Below are 15,737 nucleotides of genomic sequence, written 5' to 3'. Positions count from 1 at the left end.
TTTATTCTTTTAAATCTTGCTCTTAGGGCCGGTGTCTGTTCTCTTGATTTTGGTTCAAATCATTATCTCATTCAGAGTAACTCAGAGGACTGTATATTAAATCATTGGGTTCAGAGGTTCAAAGCAGTCCACATAATTACACTCTGGTTTATGGATTAAAAGCCAGTACTGCAAGAATAATGATCATGATCTGTGAATAAAAGGTGAGCCGAAATGACTCTTTGAATGTCTTTTTATGTAATAGAGAACAGAACTGACATTATACTGATTTCATAGTTACATTTCTAAATCAAGCTTGTTAATGGTTGGTGCGACGTTCCGTATGTAACAGTTGTCTGCATGTGATATAAAACTTTAGAAATATCATCCACATACTGCTAAAAATATTTCTTGTTTTATCTAATTCTCTCATTTTTAATGCATCTTTTCTTATTTAAAACCATTTAAGAGGTTACAGTGCAGGTGTAGAGCAGGTGGATAAATAAAAAATAAAGCAAAACCCCTCCAGACTCATATGAAAAGGCTCTTTCACAGCAGCACTGAGGTTCTTTATATCACTTTCAAGGCATGATTCTATTTGAAACTATAAAAAAGAGCACCAAAAAGGGCTGTACTACTGTTAAAGGCAAAAAAACATCACAAATCCAGCACTTTTAGAACCATTTTCCTGAGATATGTCTTCATATTATTGCTCTTATTCTTTATTCATGGTAAAGAAATGTAGCATAATCTTAAGTCTAATGGAGATATCTACAAGATGCATGGCAGTGAAGAAAGAGTGACATTATCTTTGCAATTAGATGAAAGCAAAATTTCTCCAGCTACTGACTCACAGCGTCAGTGTCAACCAAAATGGATCCCTCTGAGGGGGGCTTTGATATTCTCACTGTATTTTGCGTTATTTCAACACAGATATATTTAGGGAGTTGATAACCATGGAGAGGGTGATGTAATCAGAATTGCAACAAATGAGAGTTTGAACATTTGTGAGCCATTCATTTCGAGCAGTTTTGAACAATACCTTACACACAACCGCAGCAGCAGCCCACGGCAGTGACCATAAATAGGCTTTTTTCACAACAGCATTGTGCTCTCAGCATCTCCTTTCTCTTACACATATCTGTTATATGCTAAGCATAGAAAAAGAAAATCAAAAAGGGGTGCAGAACCAGCAAAGTTTTGCACCACAAGCAAAACTTTGAATACTTAATATGTTATATGTATCATTTATAACTAAATGTGTAATTCGGTACACAAGTGCATTGTATTGAGTAGAGGATTTGGTATGATAAGCACTCGAGCCAAAAGAAAGCATGCTTTTAGACTGTTTTAGGGTATTTTCATAAGAGCATATATGTTGTGAATAGTTTCTGCTGTGTTCGTGGGAAAAGAGAGGATGTAGGCTACAATCAACTCACGCATGTTGTTTGCTCTCGCCTGCACAGTGTCATAATGCTGCGTGTGCATTCCGATGGCCTCCTCATGCTGACCCTGACGGGCGCCTTGCATGACGCTTGCAACAGCTCTGTTGAAGAACAAGCATGCATTAGATTAGAATTCCATGAAATTGCCTTTCATTGTGTAACCGGCCTGTATTTAGATGTCAAAGCACAGCTGAACGGCGTACAGTGATATAATGTCAGTAGACTGACATCTATTCATTCAGTGTTATAGTTGCCGCTGTCCAGAGTGCTGATTCAAAAAGAACAGGTTTTTCTGTGAGCCGCTCTTTCAGCAACCTTCACACTGTGGGCTGTGCGGCTCTCATCAGAGGTTTTGACCCACAGAATCAGTAGGAACAAGAGATTTCCACCTCCACAATTCAAGCTGAGTAACTAAAGGGTAAAACACTGACAAACGGAAGTTATGCAATATAATGTAATATCTAAAATGGTTAGTACAGTTTTTCTGGTTTACATGTGCAAGTTAACCGTGTTTTCATGTGGATCTCTTGAGATCTGTGATTCAAGAAAGCCTTTTAAAAGAGAGCTTGCATAACACAAATCCATGAATATAGAAAGCCTATTGAAGATCCAAGGGACTGTTTTTGCTCTAATTATGCATGAATATGCTTGGGCAGAATAGGCACAACAGTAAATGCAGAAAGAGCTTTAAAAACCAACACTTTTGGCTCAAAAGCCGCAGAAGATGGGGTTAGTGTGAAAATTCTTTGCCTGGATTTAAAAAAAATAAAAAAATAATTATATACCCATTATTGGATGGTTTAAAAAAATTCAGCCTAAGATGCCATTCAGACCATTTTTGCTGTTTTTAAACTGTTTTTAATTACTGGACTATGGACACACATATGTACGCATATATCTTTCACTGTTGCTGTGCTGTTTTTTCAGCGCCTTCACTCTTTCTCTCCCTTGGTTTTCAGTTTCAAAATTAAGTTAAAAAATAAAATCTTCAAAACAAAACGCATTTCTAAACACCTGGGTTCTCTCTCTTTTTTATGAACCATGAGTGAAACACCCAAGCGTTCACACACACTGGATCATTGCTGCCTTCAAAAACAAAGAGATGCACAATGGAATGCCATCTTCAGATGCGTTTTAAAAAGTTTAACTTCTTTTAACTTGACAGTGATTAATAAAATCGCAGATCTCATGGCACAAGATGGAACATCAAAGACATCCAAATAGCAAGCACACTTATTAATAACAAGAAAAAAGAAAAAACAAATAGCAAAGCACACTATTCTTATCAGAAGCATTTTGGCAAAATTCAACATAGCTACTTACCGAGACATGCTCTCTCGGTGAGGTCTGTGAGCCTTTTCTAGTCCAAGTTTGGTAAATATCCCAACCAGTGCCATTATCGCCACTACTCCACATATTATATATACAATCAAGTTTGTTTTATCCTTGGTTGGATCGTGTCTAGGGTCAATTGTTTTCTTATATGGTGGCTGTCCTGTTAACCACACTGGTGTATCGTAATTTTTGCAGGTGCTTTGATCCAAACGAGAGTTTTTATAAGCGCAGCAAAATCTGAAGCCACAAGTGCCGCAGCAATATAAATAATTGCCAGTTCGGCAAACGAACGGCGGGTCCCACTGTCCCATGACATCATAGTAACCCCGACATTTTTCCTCAGTATGTGGAGGTTCAGAAACGCTCTCCTCATCCCGGGACCCATTGGATCCTGAGAGCATTATAAAGCCCTCGAGCTGCTGCTGCTGCGCCTCCCCGACCGCGCTGCACAACAGCACAACAACTTTGACCAAGAAGTATTCTAACAGCAAGACTGTCCATTTCATCATGTAGTCTCCTGGAGGCTTCTTTTGGAGTACAAACTAAGACAGAGAAACGACTTGGTACTACCAGTGACAGAAGGAAATAAATCCACCCAAGTGAACAAAGCCATTCGTGGAGGTTTGCATTTTAAAAAAAAGGTCAATTAAGACTGCAGATGTTTAGAAAGTCCACTCAGACAGCTGTCGATCTCAATCCCAATTGTTCTGTTGATTCTCAAATACTTTTTTTTAGCGCTCTAAACCACTGCGCCAACTACCCTGAAGGCTGTCTTCGTTTGTGATGATGACAGGAGAGCTGAGACAGAACAGTGGAGCGCGCGCTGAGAGTGGGAGAGACAGCGCGTAAAGGGAAGGAGGAGACGTGGGAGGGATTGGACAAGAAAGAAAAGTGTTCTGTAGTAAAGAATCACGTGGAAAGTTGCCTTCTAAGTTATGTTACTATGTGCAACATGCAAACGAATATATTTAATCAAAATCATCTAATTTAAGTGTTCATGATACTATAATTTTCTGCTCGTGAAATGAACAGAAAAGAGGATGCTGTTTGGATATCAGTGAAAATATGTTTTGTTCGTCTAAGTATTCTATAAAAAAAAAAAAAACAAAAAAAAAAACAAGTATAAGGTTTTAAACGTGGGGCTTTATTTTATAACCCTTCCTTTACATCATAACATTTTAATCTGTATGCTGGCAGAATTGGAAGCAGTGAGATCAGTAGCCTACCTACCATTCCAATCCTGTATTTACAGACTTTGAAGATATGGTTTATTTATTTGTTTGTTTGTTGATTCCCATCGCTTTAACTGATAAGAGAGCTATGAGAGTCATTCAGGATTGGAACATCATGATGACAGCAACGACCTCCACATATGCATACCACATTTGATTAAATGTTAAGCTAGCCTGATGTAAACTACAACTGACTGATTTACAGTGTTTTTCTATATAGATAGCTAGGCTACATTGTGTTGCAATAAGCAAAAGGATAATTAATAAAAACATATATTCATTAAATAATATAGATGTATTATTAGACACTGATATCACATATATTTATAAAACTATAGGCTACATTGATTTATAAGAATCTAACTGAAACCAAAACAGTCGAATATATCGTCGAATATCTATTCGTAGGAAACGCTGATGTAAAGATTTACAATTCCACCTAGTTAGGCCTATTGCAAAACAATACAACAGAAGTTTAAAAATAAACATATTTCAGATTTGTATGTATTATTTTTATTTATTTATTATTTATTTAGTTTAGTCGTTTCATCCTGACCTGTTAATGTCTGTTAATATAAAAGTATCAAATAATAGGCTACTGTGCATTTTGCAAATAGTGTAATTGTCGTATCGTTAAATATATCCATAGTAAGCATTCGAGATCAAACTTTTCATTCTTTTGTAGTCAGTCTGTTGTTTAGAGTCACTGCGAACATTCCCAGACATTGCTAATAGATCACCAAACGCGTCGATTCACAAACACACTACTGTTAGTAAAAGTAACCGATGACTTCGTCAGATTTAGCAACGAACGCCCAAACACGATAGCGAGACGTACGAAATATAGGTTGAACGGTTTATTATTTTATACCAGGTAGCAATGGCAGGAGACGAAAGTGTCTTTCTGAGAGCGAAGGATCGGAGTTTTAAGGGGCTGACAGAAGGTACGGTTAGCTAATGCTAGCTAATGTCGATTGTTATTTATGCTTTGAACTATGACAGTATGTTTTGGTCCAAGGTCGTTTTATGTAATTTGGAACGCTGCTTGAAATCGAAGCTTACAGTCCTCTGTAAACTCGTTAGATGTTGACCGGTGTAAGTTACCGTTAAAGAATTCCAACAAGTCTCAGAAAAACGCATACTAGGGTACTATCGACTTCAAAAACAAATTAGGCTACTGTTAGCTTTGTCAGGATTGGAAAGAAAAACACTGTGCATTGAGCTGTAGATAGTTGCAGTGCAGTTTAAATAGAAACCCTGACATGTCACATGACGTACACCAAATAAAGTTAACCTAACACATGAGGGCAAACAGGTTAAAATGTGCTAAATCAGCCACTCAAAATCGGGTTTGCTTTAAGACCCAGATTTAATTTTAATATATCAGTTATAATCCTGTAAGGTGCAATTAAACGGTTAAGAATTTAGCATTGTTTTTCCCTACTTTCCATGACCTGTATCAGAACAAAAGCTTACTAAATTCCCAATTAATATTGTGATGTACACTACCAAAAACTGTCAAAAGTGTTTAAAAACTTTTTTTTTTTTAAAGGAGTTTCTTATGCTCATCATTGCTGCATTTATTGTGAAATATGTAAAATAATGTTTTTCTATTTTAAAATAAATTTTTTTCTATTGGAAACTTTTTCAAAAATATTTGATTTAAATAAATGCTGTTCTTTTTATTTAACAAATCCTGAAAAAAAAAAAAAAAAAAAAAAAACCCCACACACACACCATTTCCCAAGAAAATATTTGGCAGCACAACTGTAGTAAACATTGATAATTCTAATAAAATCAACATATTAGAATGATTTCTTAAGGATCATGTGTGTCAAGCTACTGCTGTTAGGGAGACAAAGGCAGAGGTTTGGCCGGAGGACAGACACCAGAGGAGGATGACAAACAGTCCCAGGATCAGATGGAAGGAGCCATAGAGAAGACAGGAAGGAACTGGAGGATCCAGGTGGGACCAAGGCCACATCCATGATGACAGCCCACGGTGGAAATGACAGAGAGGGGAGCCATGGTGGGGAAAGGGCTGATGGCTCCACAACGCTGACCGATGACGGCGGAGCAGGTGGTGGAGACCAAGAGCCAGAGGGCCAAGGCGGAGCAGGTACGACAGAGGACCAAGGTGGAGCCACAAGGACAATGGAGCCAGGCAGAGCTGGTTGACTGACGGGCCACAGTGGGGATGAGGGAGCTAGGATCCATGGTGGAGCCGCTGGGACTAAGAAGCTGGAGACAATGGATCCTCCAACCACAACACTGATGGAGACTGGCAGACCCACGGCGATCCTACCGCACATACAGTGGGCTGAGGGCAAGCAGAAGGGCTGTCTAGAGACTCCAGAGGCGATGAAGACTAGTACAGAGCTGGTGGGAGAGGGAGGCTGAGCGGGAGTTCAGGGGGCTCAGGAACTGTGTGCTGCCAGGCTTTTGCTCCACACAACCAGGGTGATGGTGGGATGGGCTCTGGATCAGGGGTAGACGCTCTCCAGATACCAGAGGATTGCCTCCCTCCAGCACAGTCCAGTGATGTCGGAGAGGTCAATGGTGATTAGCCTCCATCCTGAACAGTGGGTTTAGTGTCGCATCGTTGAAAGCTGTTAAAATGGTGAGCTTGCTGAACTCAACAGCATTGTCCAAAAGGGGAAGGCCTTGATGGGCTAGGGTGTTGAAAGTGAAAAGAAAAGAAAGTGACATGACATTCAGCCAAGTATGGTGACCCATACTCAGAATTCGTACTCTGCATTTAACCCATCCAAAGTGCACACACTCTGTGAACACACACCCGGAGCAGTGGGCAGCCATTTATGCTGCGGCGCCCGGGGAGCAGTTGGGGGTTCGGTGCCTTGCTCAAGGGCACCCAAGTCATGGTATTGAAGGTGGAGAACGGTACATTCACTCCCCCCACCCACAATTCCTTCCGGCCCGAGACTCGAACTCTCAACCCTTCGATTGCGAGTCCGACTCTCCAACCATTAGGCCACGACTTTTCTAATAGGCCACGACTTACCAATGAATAGGTCAGCAATATCCATAACTAACCCTGACAACAAACACGTTTAATGGTAATCCACAAAAAAGGGGTCTAACACAAAGAGTAACATCAACAATACCAGACAGGATATAGTGAACAGAACACAACTTAAGTAAGCTGGCAAATTAAAATAATTAACTAGACACACCTGAACCAAATGACATAATGAACAGGAGACAGAAACACAGAACATGGGGAAAGAAAACACAACAAACAGTCTAGGAGTGTGACAGATTATACTAGAGTAATGGCTGATGGAAATTCAGTTTTGCATCACAGAAATAAATTATATTTTATAGGATGTCAAAATAGAAACCATTATTTTATATTGTAATAAAATTTTGCAAGATTACTGTTTTTTCTTTTCTGTGTTTGTGATAAAATGAATGGAGCCTTGATTAACCTGATAACTGTCACTCACGTTTTTGAAGATAGACTTGAATGTGCATGATACAAACCTAAATTTTTATATTTCATGACTGAAAACATTTTGTAACATGATTTTGATGTGCCATTTACATGGTAATGCAATGTCTGATTTTAAAATGGGTTTTGAAGGATGAATTTTGAGATTTTATGTTTTCAAGTGATATATAGCTTCTGATGATTTCTAAAAAGTGATAGAGAAAAAGGCAACGAGGAAGTCTTTTTTTTAAACAAAGGTCAAAGCTCCTTTTGTAATGTAGATTTCTGAGGGTGCACTCTTGTCATAAATTGATCTATTACTTTTCCTACATAATTTTTAACAAAAAATATTGGTATAATATATATTTGGGAGTCTTAGACCTTTCCAACGATATATAGTTTGTCAAGATTAGATTAAATTTGATTGTAATATAGTATAGTCAACGTAGCTGTCCCGAATACGGGACGGGGTGACATTTAACAGGTTAACATAAGAGACTTCTTTAAAAAACATTACAAGTCTTACTGATCCCAAACATGTGACCGGATATAAATCATAGTGAAAAGGATCGTCATAACATTTTTGATGAAAAATTATGAGACCAAAATAAAAAATAAATAAACATTAATAGATAAATTGTTCAAAATGTCATCAATAATAATGCATTTAGAAAATATATTTATAATTTTAAATTTGTGTGGACTATAACCTTTGATTTGGTGTTTTTTCAGTGTGTATGTGTTTTGAAGAGTTTTGTCCCTATGTGGTTCCTCTGCTTGGCTGTTTATGTAAATCCAGTCTGAAATCTTTATCTCAGACTAATTTCTTGCTTATTCTTTGCTTTGTGCTGGCAGTGTTCCCCTTTTTTTGTGTGAGAAAAACCTACACTACAGCAGTGGCTGTTAGTGGATGCTGTGAGTTGAGTTGATATTTTAATGCTTTATCACAGGAGGCTTTTATCTTGACTTATGATTAGGTTAGCAGTATTTGAAAGCTCCGGGAATCATCTGAGATACCCCTCTGATTTATCTTTGCTAAAAGAGGCTTGTGCTCATTGGCTGTCATCGGAGCTTTGTCTGCTCCTCTCAATTCATGTTGTTTAAAGTTGCCTGAAAATAGTTTCCAGTCTCTGGGGACTGTACATGAAAGCGTTAGGCAACAAACAAGATTCCAGGCAGCAGATGGTACATTTTAAATGCCTTTAGAATTGGTCAGATATCATGTGTTTTTATTTTATTTATTTTATTTTAAGCAGGTTTTGTGCTTTCCCAAAGAGATGCTCGAAGCATAGCAAACCCTTCATCTTGTTAGAATGACAAAACGATTGGGATAACATGGTTGCTCCATGGGGACTGATGTTGAAACTTCATGGGCTGTACAACTAATTAAAATGCAGCTCATTTGGGAATAATTCTTTTTTATTTTTTTATAAATTACACAATAGTTTCCAAGAACTGATTCTTATTCAGAATTCCTTTTACAATTCTTCCACAATACCATGCTGAAATACACTGACAGTTTCCTGCATTACTTATTTAATGGTGCTTCAACAACGCTATCTAGAGTGATGAACAGTGAGCATACACCACAACCTATGGCTGCACGATATATAGTTTCAACATCGAAATCTCGATGTGCGCATGTATAGTATAGCTATCGTTTATCCATATGGACCAGGTACCAGGGTTCGAAACTCAGATGATTCTTGGATTAATTGCAAAGTTTAACCATCATACGATGGAGGTTCATTATTTTCATGTGTTTTAGGTCCTGTTCGTTTAAACATTCAAGAAACCAGTCGAGCGTGAGAAGGCGCAAAATAGAGCTCAATTATGAACATACGTACAGAGCTATACAGATGCACATGAACACAGAAATCCATTCATTTTCGCGTGTAAAATGGTGTCAAAATGCATTTCCCTGCAAGTATCCTTTCCTTGTATACACATATGGCTTAGGTGAAGCTAAACAATTGAGAAAGAAAACGGATGTGTAATAGTATATTGGTTCACAGCAGTTGAATGATCCTGTTGCTTGATTTGTGTCATGAATTTTGATCAAACAACAAAACACCAAATATCGCAATGTGAATTTTTTTCCAATATCAAATCTAAAACATACTGTGCAACCAGTGTAGTCTGATTCCACAACAAATTGCTCTTATTGAGCTCTTTTTTGGACTGTAAATCGAAACGCAGTGAATCAAAACTGCAACAAACGGCACAATCTGTGTAGTCTAACTCCACAGCGAATGACTTTTATGAGCTGGGTCTTTTTAGTGAATCATGCAATTTATAATTAATTTGTGAGACATAAATCTTAGAGCTTATTGACAGTTGTTCACATGAGTTCACAATGTGTAGCTAAGGATAAAACGGAATCTTAAAATTATTTTTCCTTCTAGGCTGCACTGTCAGGATCAGGAACAGAAAGGAGTTCTCTATTTGTCTTTTAGCTTTTAAGGCTTGCTGCTCTGTCAAAAACCTTTTCACACACTCAGTGTAAGTGAGTTTAGTGGAAGGCAAAGACAAGACTTGTATGATGTTCCCAGCGGGGGTATCTTCTTCATTTATATTTTGACCAAGTTTTAATGCTGGAAGTTTCTCAAAGAATCACGGGTAAAAACTGTTTCTGAGCTGCATCTGTGCTGTAAACCCAGAGGTGTGAAAATCAACTTTTTTTTTTCCTGCCGTTTTTGTTTCCTTACAGCACAAGAACTGCTGTGAAGGTGTTATTTACAGCTGAAGTTTCTATACGACAAGCTAGACGAAAGTTTCCACACGTTCCAGGTGTTGGAGCTGTGCCCTTAACTGACTCTCTCACTTGAGATAAAAAAAATTATAAATACTTTTAACAGTTTGATTGTTAGCATCTTATGTAATTTTCAATTGTGCAAAACATTGTATGCATTATCTACAAATTTTTTTTGATATTTAAAGTAGATAGTTTGTCATCTTTTGGTTATTTTTCTTCTGTTCTTTCCAGATGAACAGAAGGAGTGGAGTGGGCCCTTTTACTTCATCCAGGCTGCGGACCCCCAGCTTGGCCTGATGAAGGCCTGGAGGATAGGAGACTGTGATTCAGGAGGGGATGAGTGGACTGAGGAGGTTCAGCTCACAAAACAGGCAGTTCAGGCAATCAACAAACTACAGCCCAGACCTCGCTTCTTGGTCCTGTGTGGAGACCTGGTCCATGCTATGCCAGGTAAGCCACCCGTTCCACCGAAATGGTGCTGATGGAATGCTAAAGTATTGCTTTCTCCAGAAAGTTTAGACCTCTATAGTAAGAAATATACTTTAAAGGGTTCTAAACGGGGCAATTTAGTAGAAGGAACATTCTGAGTACTCCAAAGAACCTTTCTGTGAATAGTTTATAAAATAAGTAAAAGAAGAACTATTCTTAGTTTGAATAATATTTGAATAATCTGAAGAACCTATATATATATATATATAAATAATATATAAAAAATAATATATATATATATATATATATATATATATATATATATATATATATATATATATATATATATATATATATATATATATATTATTTGTTTTTATTTATTTTTTTAGATTTGGCCAGTTACACGTGAACTCTCTTAGTGTAGCAGTATTGAGTTCTATGAAATAAAGCTGAATGTGACAAAATAAGCTGTGCAATAGTTTTGGGCACATTTGTGTAGATTTGAATACTTGTAGTCACTTAATGTTGATTAATTGCAACACAAAAAAACTGATTTGATTGACTCCGTGAACCATACCACTGCAAACACAAGTCCAGCCAATCATGAAAATGGATGTTAAAGGTACTGTAGCTGATTGCTAGCTTTGCTTCTCTACTTGATAGTAACAGCATGGGAACCATAAAATAACTCTCTAATGACCTAATAGGCTAATTCGTCCATTTTAATTAGGAGAAGGAGACAGAAATTATCACAAAGGTTTAAGTTTTCTGTCCCCACAGTCAGAAATATAGTTAGAATATTGAAGGCCACTGAAACAATCCTTGTGAAGGAAAGATGTGGTAGGCTGAGAAAAATATCTGAAAGTCACAGAGTGGTAATAATGGTCACAGACAAACCACAGACCACCACCAAAGAGCTCCAAGAACATGTTGTTGTTAATATTGTCATTGTACATCTATCCAAAGTCCAGTGCACTTTGCACAAGTAACAGCCCATTGAAAGGGTGATGCTTAATTCTGCATACTGCCAGCAAGCCATTTGAGTTAAGCAAAGGCTCATCTGGACAAACCAAATCATTTGTTGTGGAAAGATAACGCAGATAGAGTTATATGGTCACAACCAGAGATGCTTTGATTGCATGGTGTAAAAAGAACACCATATTCCAGGAGAAGAACCTGCTCTCTTCTGTAAAATTTGGTGGAGGGTCCATCATGCTGTGGAGCTATGTGGCAAAATTCCAGCAGATTATACAATGGAATTATGATAATTATTAGGGGTGCCCAAACTTTAGCAAAAGACTATATGTAGTGTGGCAACAATATTAAGTGTGAATCAGTAGAGATTTTGCTATATTGTGTATATTGCTACACAGTAGGGCTGGGTGATATATCACATGTGATGATCACACGCATCTCATCAGTAAAGTCTGTTCCATGATTAGCGGTAAATCTCCATCACCTGCTTTCAGATGGAGCGGCATTTAAAAGACAGAACCGTAGTTCATTGACAAGCTACACCATATCGCTTTCATTATCGAAGAGTCTTAAAGTGATATCACTATAATATACCTGGTGTTAGTTTGAATCAAACTACAAAAGAAAACAAAACAATAATTCACTGCTCTTGACACAATCTTTGTTAGTTGTAATAAAGATCAATATGTTTCATTCATACTGTGAAGACTATGCACTGTTTAATTTTTTACATTTGATTATTCAATTTCTATAGTATTTCGTACCTGCGTAGTACTGCTGCCAGATAGAGACCAAACCCTTTATTTCTTTGTCTTATTGCCCTGTAATTTGCTCATATTTTTTATAACAAAACTAAAATAACAAAAATATCTAATAATAAACATGAAGAAATGTTTACTTGCGAAATGCTTAGATTCTACAATACATTTTATTTACTGTATTTAAATAATATTAAATAGTTTAAATATAAAATTAAATAGTATTAAATAGTTTAACATTTCAAATACAAAATTCTATATTACTTTTTATATGTTTTTATTATTAATATAATGCTTCTTTGCAACAAAATAAGTGTGTTGAGTTGCATATTAGTTATTTGAAATAAGAAATCATGCAATTGAACTGGTATTGCTGTTGACTATACTAAAAATTTTGAATAGTTAGACCAATATAAAAGATTAGATGCAGAATATAAATAAGAAACAGGATTATTTGTAGAACAAAAAGGATTGAATTTATTAGACAAAAAGCTCACTTTAGGGCAAGAGGCAAGAGTCTTTTTTTCAAGTCCGTTAAAATGGAGCTTGTGGAGCTGAGGGCCATCTACAGTCTCGGCACCTATCTAACTGCCTCCGCTCAAACTGCACAGCACACATGGAAATAAAAACTTACCTCTGAAGGCTGGGCGGTAGTTATCCTGCACACATGAATGTGCTGACTGGAAGTCACCTGTGAAGGTGACGAGAGTGTTTGTAAATTAGGTTTCATGCTTTGGGCCTCTGAGTCAATATTTCTTGCACTTGAATGTCTTGCACTTGAGTGCCAGTATCAAAGTGAAAGTACATTTAAAGCTGTCATAACTGTTTCTCGCCGCATGAATTTAAATCACCCAAATGTTGACAGTAACTGTTTTTTCAATGGCTGATTTATCAGATTACCCTGTTTTAGGATCCGAGGGAACTCTGAAGTGTCTTATTTGCTTGATTTAATATGAGCCCAGGTTTGTGGCTTCCCTGCTGGATGTAATTTATAGGTCAGGTTATGATAAGCTGCCTGTAAAGGCACAGCCATGGAACTTTATGAGGTTTGGAGACCTTTAAATGGCCTGGTGTCAGCACCCATTAGTGTCAGGCTAGAAGAGCAGGCAATGGATGCCATATGCATTACACGCCATGTCCGTCATGCAGCGTGTTTCCTGTCTCTGCACCGCACAGGCTTCACCAGACTTACACCACCTCCTCCTCACCACTTCTTCATTAAGCATTAGGGCTTTAATAGCAGAAGTCAGCAAAAGAGAACAGTTAACTCAGCATTTTATTTGCCTTTGCTCATCTTTGATCTTCAATCAGAATAAAAATCTGAGAAATCTAACAACACACCTACAGAAAAATAAAAACAGCAGACAAATAAAAGAAAAACAGGAGTGTGACTCTGATGTGGCAGTCTTGGGTGATGGTTTGTGATATCTAGACAAGGCTACAAAACGTGTTTTGACAAAGCTTTTGATTCAAAAGAAATGGTTTTGTTAAAGTCCACCTAAGAGTCAAGTCAAGTCACCTTTATTTATATAGCGCTTTAAACAAAAAAAAATTGCGTCAAAGCAACTGAACAGCATTCATTAGGAAAACAATATCAATAATGCAAAATGATAGTTAAAGGTAGTTCATCATTGAATTCAGTGATGTCATCTCTGTTCAGTTTAAATAGTGTCTGTGGATTTATTTGCAATGAAGTCAACAATATCGCTGTAGATGAAGTGACTGCCAACTAAGCAAGCCAGAGGCGACAGCGGCAAGGAACCGAAACTCGGTTGACAGAATGGAGAAATAGAAAATAAAATAAAATAAGGTGAAGTTGTTGTGAGATAAACAAGGAAATAAATACACATTTTTAAGATGCAGTTACAAGACTAAAATTGCAATTTGTGAGAAACAAGTCATACTGTAAGATATAAGTAAGATATAGGGCCCTATTTTAATGATCCAAATGCAAAGTGTAAAGCACACGGCGCAGGTGCACTCAGGGCGTGTCCAAATCTACTTTTGCTAATTTAACAAAGGAAAAAAGGTCGGGGCACATTTTTGGAATGGGTTGTCCCTACTATTCTTTTAATAAGTAATGGGCATAACGTTCAATAAACAAATCAGAGTGTCATCTCCCATTCCCTTTAAGAGCGAGATGCGCTCGCACCATGGTGGGTGCTATTTACATGGCGGAATTTGTTGGCGGAAAAGCTGAATGCTTCTCAAGCGAAGAAACCGATCTGCAAGCAGGCATCCACCAAAGCTTCCCGAAGTGAAGAAGGCTTGGGATGAATTAGAATTTCATTCATCATCATAAGTAGTAGAAATAGACTGAATTGCAAATAGGTAGCCTAATTCTAATACACACAATCACTATCCAATATTACATTTTTATATTTATGTAGGCTACACAATAATATTATTTGACACCGTAAACCTTTTGTTTTTTATATTTGGCATATTTGTGTGATGCGCATCCCTGTGTGTAATAAGCAAAGTCTGTGCACTGTGGACCTGCCCAAAGGCGCATTTTCTACCAACGCGCTCTTTAAATAACAAAAAAATATTGTGTCATTGACTTTAGACTTTAGACCAGGTTCGAGTTGGTCTATGGCGCAGTCTATTTTCAGCTCCTTAAATTAGTAATGCGCCAGCAATGCGTCGGAACACACCTCTTTTTTAGACCAGCACCAGCAAATGCATTTGCTAATTAAACAACGTGGCGCTGGATGGAAATTGTGAATGGCGCCGGACTGAAACTAGCAAACACACTTGCGCTGCGTCTTGTGTTCCATTGTGCCTGGTGTATGATAGGGCCCATTTAGTTTTTTTTTTTTAAACCGGTGGCTTTCATGTTATTTTTTTTTATTAGCACCTTACCCCTTACCTTAAAATCTCCTATTTATCCTATTATAAATTGTTTATTGTTAAACATCAAATCAGATACATGTACAAATTTTTATTTAAATGTAATATAAATGTAATGATAAGCCAGTTTTTGTCTCAAGAGTAAACCTAAAAAAAGTAAAGAGTTGTAAGTCACACTATGAGATATTAAGTAACAATCATGACTGTAAAAGCTTTAATGTACCTTAAAATGTGCACAGAAATCATTCTATTATTCATTTATTACTGAAGTTATACTTAAAATAATTACTTATTCAGCAGATGCACTGCCAAAAAGATGTTCTTGCCTACCCTGGTGTTAACAGCAGGTGCTGTTGTGTAACCACGTGTAAACATTGCATAACCTATGGTTTGTGTCTTTTTGAGTTATACACATGACTGGGTGATGAATAAAACTCCGCGCCATGTTAAAAACAAACAAAAAATATAGTTATGAATTAGAAGGGAGCAAGTAAGTGTTAAAATTCCTCCACTATATACTAA

The 15,737-nt window shown here is 37.2% G+C and overlaps 2 protein-coding genes across 2 annotated transcripts in view; one reads left to right on the top strand and one right to left on the bottom strand.

The window, feature by feature from the left end:
* LOC128025167 (protein shisa-9A-like) overlaps positions 1 to 3,555 on the bottom strand; it is a 29,991-nt gene extending 26,436 nt beyond the window's left edge. Inside the window, exons 1-2 of the mRNA XM_052611220.1 lie at positions 2,748 to 3,555; positions 1,419 to 1,525 (exon numbers count right to left, since the gene is read on the bottom strand). Coding sequence (XP_052467180.1) covers positions 1,419 to 1,525; positions 2,748 to 3,268 — 628 coding nt within the window. The 5' untranslated portion in view covers positions 3,269 to 3,555. The remainder of the gene's footprint in view (positions 1 to 1,418; positions 1,526 to 2,747) is intronic.
* A 1,174-nt stretch (positions 3,556 to 4,729) lies between these two features.
* cpped1 (calcineurin-like phosphoesterase domain containing 1) overlaps positions 4,730 to 15,737 on the top strand; it is a 46,840-nt gene continuing 35,832 nt past the window's right edge. Inside the window, exons 1-2 of the mRNA XM_052611216.1 lie at positions 4,730 to 4,935; positions 10,429 to 10,647. Of these exons, the coding sequence (XP_052467176.1) occupies positions 4,872 to 4,935; positions 10,429 to 10,647 (283 nt within the window). The 5' untranslated portion in view covers positions 4,730 to 4,871. The remainder of the gene's footprint in view (positions 4,936 to 10,428; positions 10,648 to 15,737) is intronic.

Source organism: Carassius gibelio, chromosome A12 (genome assembly GCF_023724105.1).
Source record: "Carassius gibelio isolate Cgi1373 ecotype wild population from Czech Republic chromosome A12, carGib1.2-hapl.c, whole genome shotgun sequence".
NCBI classification, from domain to species: domain Eukaryota; kingdom Metazoa; phylum Chordata; class Actinopteri; order Cypriniformes; family Cyprinidae; genus Carassius; species Carassius gibelio.
Note: the sequence above shows the minus strand (reverse complement) of the source record. Positions and strands in the feature narration are given on the sequence as shown.